This window comes from Pseudochaenichthys georgianus, chromosome 13 (genome assembly GCF_902827115.2).
Source record: "Pseudochaenichthys georgianus chromosome 13, fPseGeo1.2, whole genome shotgun sequence".
Classification (NCBI taxonomy): domain Eukaryota; kingdom Metazoa; phylum Chordata; class Actinopteri; order Perciformes; family Channichthyidae; genus Pseudochaenichthys; species Pseudochaenichthys georgianus.
This window is the reverse complement of record NC_047515.1, coordinates 6267925-6271001: the sequence shown is the minus strand read 5'-3', so window position 1 is coordinate 6271001 and position 3077 is coordinate 6267925. Positions and strand designations below refer to the sequence as shown.

Here is a 3077-nt window from a genome sequence, read left to right as displayed (position 1 = left end):
CGGACGCAGCAGCCCCAGCATCTCTCCCTGACATGAGCAAACAGGTTATTTCAGACTTCCATGACATACCCCGGGGAAAAGCACCTCTCTGTGGCCGCTCCAAGACCCCCAAAACACGGACTAAGGAGCTCCAGGATCCCTCCCATGTACCTCCAGAACCTCGAGCACCTTGGGTCCCCGGGCCCCCGAACTTAAGCACTCCCCCACGGACTAAACCAAGATGATCACCCCCCAAACCCTCAAGAATCATATGCCCCTGGGATCTTAAGGGGGGGTATAATTGAGGTGCTACAGGTCCCCGCCCACATCAGCACCCATAGTACGGCTTCCTCACAGCCTAGCAGAACCCAAACTCATCCATATGGGAGGATGTTTCTACTGACCCCTGGCTACACTAAAGGGGGTTCTACTTGCTGGTGCTTACCGTCCGCCCATTCAGGCCACCATAGTCGGCCTTTCCTCACAGCCGCAGCACCCCCAACTCCATGGAGGAATGTTCTCGTGACAATGGTACACTTAAAGAGGGTGGTTCTACTTTTGCGGATGCTTTTACCGCCCGCCATCAGACACCCGATAGTCAGCATTCCTCACAGCTAGCAGCAACCCAAACCTCCAATGGAGGGATGATTCGCGTAAAATTTGTCCGCAGTTGCAGTGTTGTGACACATGAAATCACTCACTCTTTGGCGGTTGCCTTTGTCTTGAAACCTCTTCGCATTATCGGCGTGGACTGTGCGGAGGTCGGTGAAGTTAATGGGACTGCGGAGCCCCACATCAGCCCATGCCAACCTCAGGGAGTAGGCAAGCTTCCTGAACGGGTTCTTCCCCTCTGTGTACAGAAAGTAACGGCTCTGGGTGCAGGTCAGCGTACCCTTAATTTCCAGCCACCTCTTCATCCATCCAAATTCTTCTACGGTGAGGTACAGCTGCGCCTCCCCGAACGCGTTGGCCGTCTTGTGGTTACTTACCTGTTATGACAGAGATAGAGAGTGTCAATACAATGTCAATCATGCATATAACTGCCAGAATAAATACATTGATTAATAGCACTCACATGAACCAGGTAGCCGAAGGCAGTGCCAGTTGTATCCGCCTTTCGGACCTCGGCGTTGGTCATGTTGGAGTAGACCCCCGGACGGTGGCCATAAATGCAGCTCCAATGAAGAGTCATATACCCATAGAGCAGTGTCCGGGTCGCGGTAGTCGGATTGCTGGCCATCACATCCAGGAGCTGAGGGATGCGAGTGGTGGTCGAAGTCAAGCATGTCATTAGGTCGTTGTGGCTCGGCAGACCTTCCATCTTGTCACGCTTCACTTGCATCTGGTGGATAAGTACTTTTCTCTTCAGGGACTTCAGGATGGCAACTACTTCCCGTTTGATTAAAATCATGTCCGTTTGGCTGAGCCTGCTCCCCTTGCACGGTGTGTCGGCCATGTACTTGAGAAAGTGTGATATATTCTTGATGTAGAAGTCGGAGGTCGTGACCTGAAGGCTTGACTTCATCAGGCTCCGGGACCACCCGCGTATCCTCTTGAGATCCCTCAAAAAGAGCCAGTCAGACAGGCGATTGAAACCGTGTGCCATGAAACTGAGGAACGACTTCACTCTGCTTAGTTTGGAGACTGTGTTTTCCTGGAGCCTCACTGGTGGGTCGATACCTGCATAATGCTCCCGGTATCCTTGCAGATACTCCTCTGTGAAATATAAACAGTACTTTAATGACAACACATGATGTGTTACAGAAACTGCATGTGTCACATAGCCAAAACACTTACCCATGATCCGTGGGAATGTTATGTCCCGCATTATATTTCCCCGGCCCCTGCCCCGGAACCAGGGGGAATTTATGGGAGGGGAGGTTGACGAGGCCTCGGTATGGATGGATGCAGGCTCTGAGGAGCTGGGTGAATGGGTGTGAGAGCCAGTGGGGGACTTGCTGCAGGCGGGAATGGGAGACGTGCTGCAGGCGGGAATGGGAGACGTGCTGCAGGCAGGAATGGGAGACTTGCTGCAGGAGGGACCTTTCGACTTGGACAGCCTCGTTGGTGTCGACTCTGGTCGGGGTCGTTTCTTCAGAATGACCCGCTCTCGTTCCTCCCCATCGAACGCGGGCATGTCCCCGGCCCGCTGATCCATCCTCTGTCGCTTGTCCTTTATCCTCTGCTGCAACTTGCAGCGCAGGGATTTCACCTCAGCAGCATATATGTCCCGCTGAGCCCTCACTGCGTTAGCCTCCAGCCTCCATTCTTTGCAGTCCGGGTTGTCACATTCATTCACCGGGGACAAGGGTGGAGGTTGTGACAGTATATCGTCGTCTGCCACCGTGTCAACAGCCCAAGCGGTAATCATTTCTATTGTGGGGTTTGTCATTCGGAGTTCATAAAGCTCCTTCTTGGCCACTGTCATTTTCATTTGATTTTGAACCACATGTAGTTCCTCCCGGGCCAGCTCAACATGGTCTCTGGCCAAGTGGCGATCCAGCCTTGTGCCGTGGTACTCGCATCCCAGAATGGTACAGGGATGGAGCCTAATGTTGGTCCGTCCGTTGGCCAACAACAGCAGAATTTTTCTTTCATCCAAGTTACGCACACCATGGTTCCTCTGTAGGTGCTTGCTCAGGGCACGGTAGGAGCTATTGCAGATCGGACAACGGACCGCCATCCGACCTGTATTCTTGAGCATTTCGGTACCGGAAAATGTCACCAGAATCGTGGGTAAAAAAGAAGGAAGCGTGAAAAGACTCACGAAAGACGCACTCAGCTTATTTTCAAATCTGTGTTTGTTTTCATTTGCATCATGGTGCGGTGTCCCATTTAGGCACTCGTTAGGCGGGCAGAGATCCCTGTAATCTCCCCTCACGTTCCTCCAGAGTCTGATTCTCCCAAAGGATACCCGACAGTTTCGGGTACGACCCAGAGGGCGCACGGTGGACGGCCAGGGCGAGGCCGCCACACCGCGCTGGAGTCAGGGTCCCGGTGAGGCGCAGGACGGAGCACCCGGCAGTAGCCTCCAGCAGACCCCCGCGCGGTTCCCTCGTCCCTCAGAAGAGGTGGAGAGGCGGAGGGGTGGGTCTTTT

The 3077-nt window shown here is 53.7% G+C and overlaps 1 protein-coding gene across 1 annotated transcript; it reads right to left on the bottom strand.

The window, feature by feature from the left end:
• Positions 1 to 593: 593 nt before the first annotated feature.
• Positions 594 to 2877, bottom strand: LOC139434991 (uncharacterized). The gene is made up of 3 exons (XM_071205274.1): positions 1777 to 2877; positions 1055 to 1695; positions 594 to 968 (listed from the first exon to the last, which is right to left on the bottom strand). Exons 1-3 carry the CDS (start codon positions 2681 to 2683, stop codon positions 594 to 596), a joined length of 1923 nt encoding a protein of 640 aa, XP_071061375.1. The 5' UTR covers positions 2684 to 2877.
• Positions 2878 to 3077: the final 200 nt, after the last annotated feature.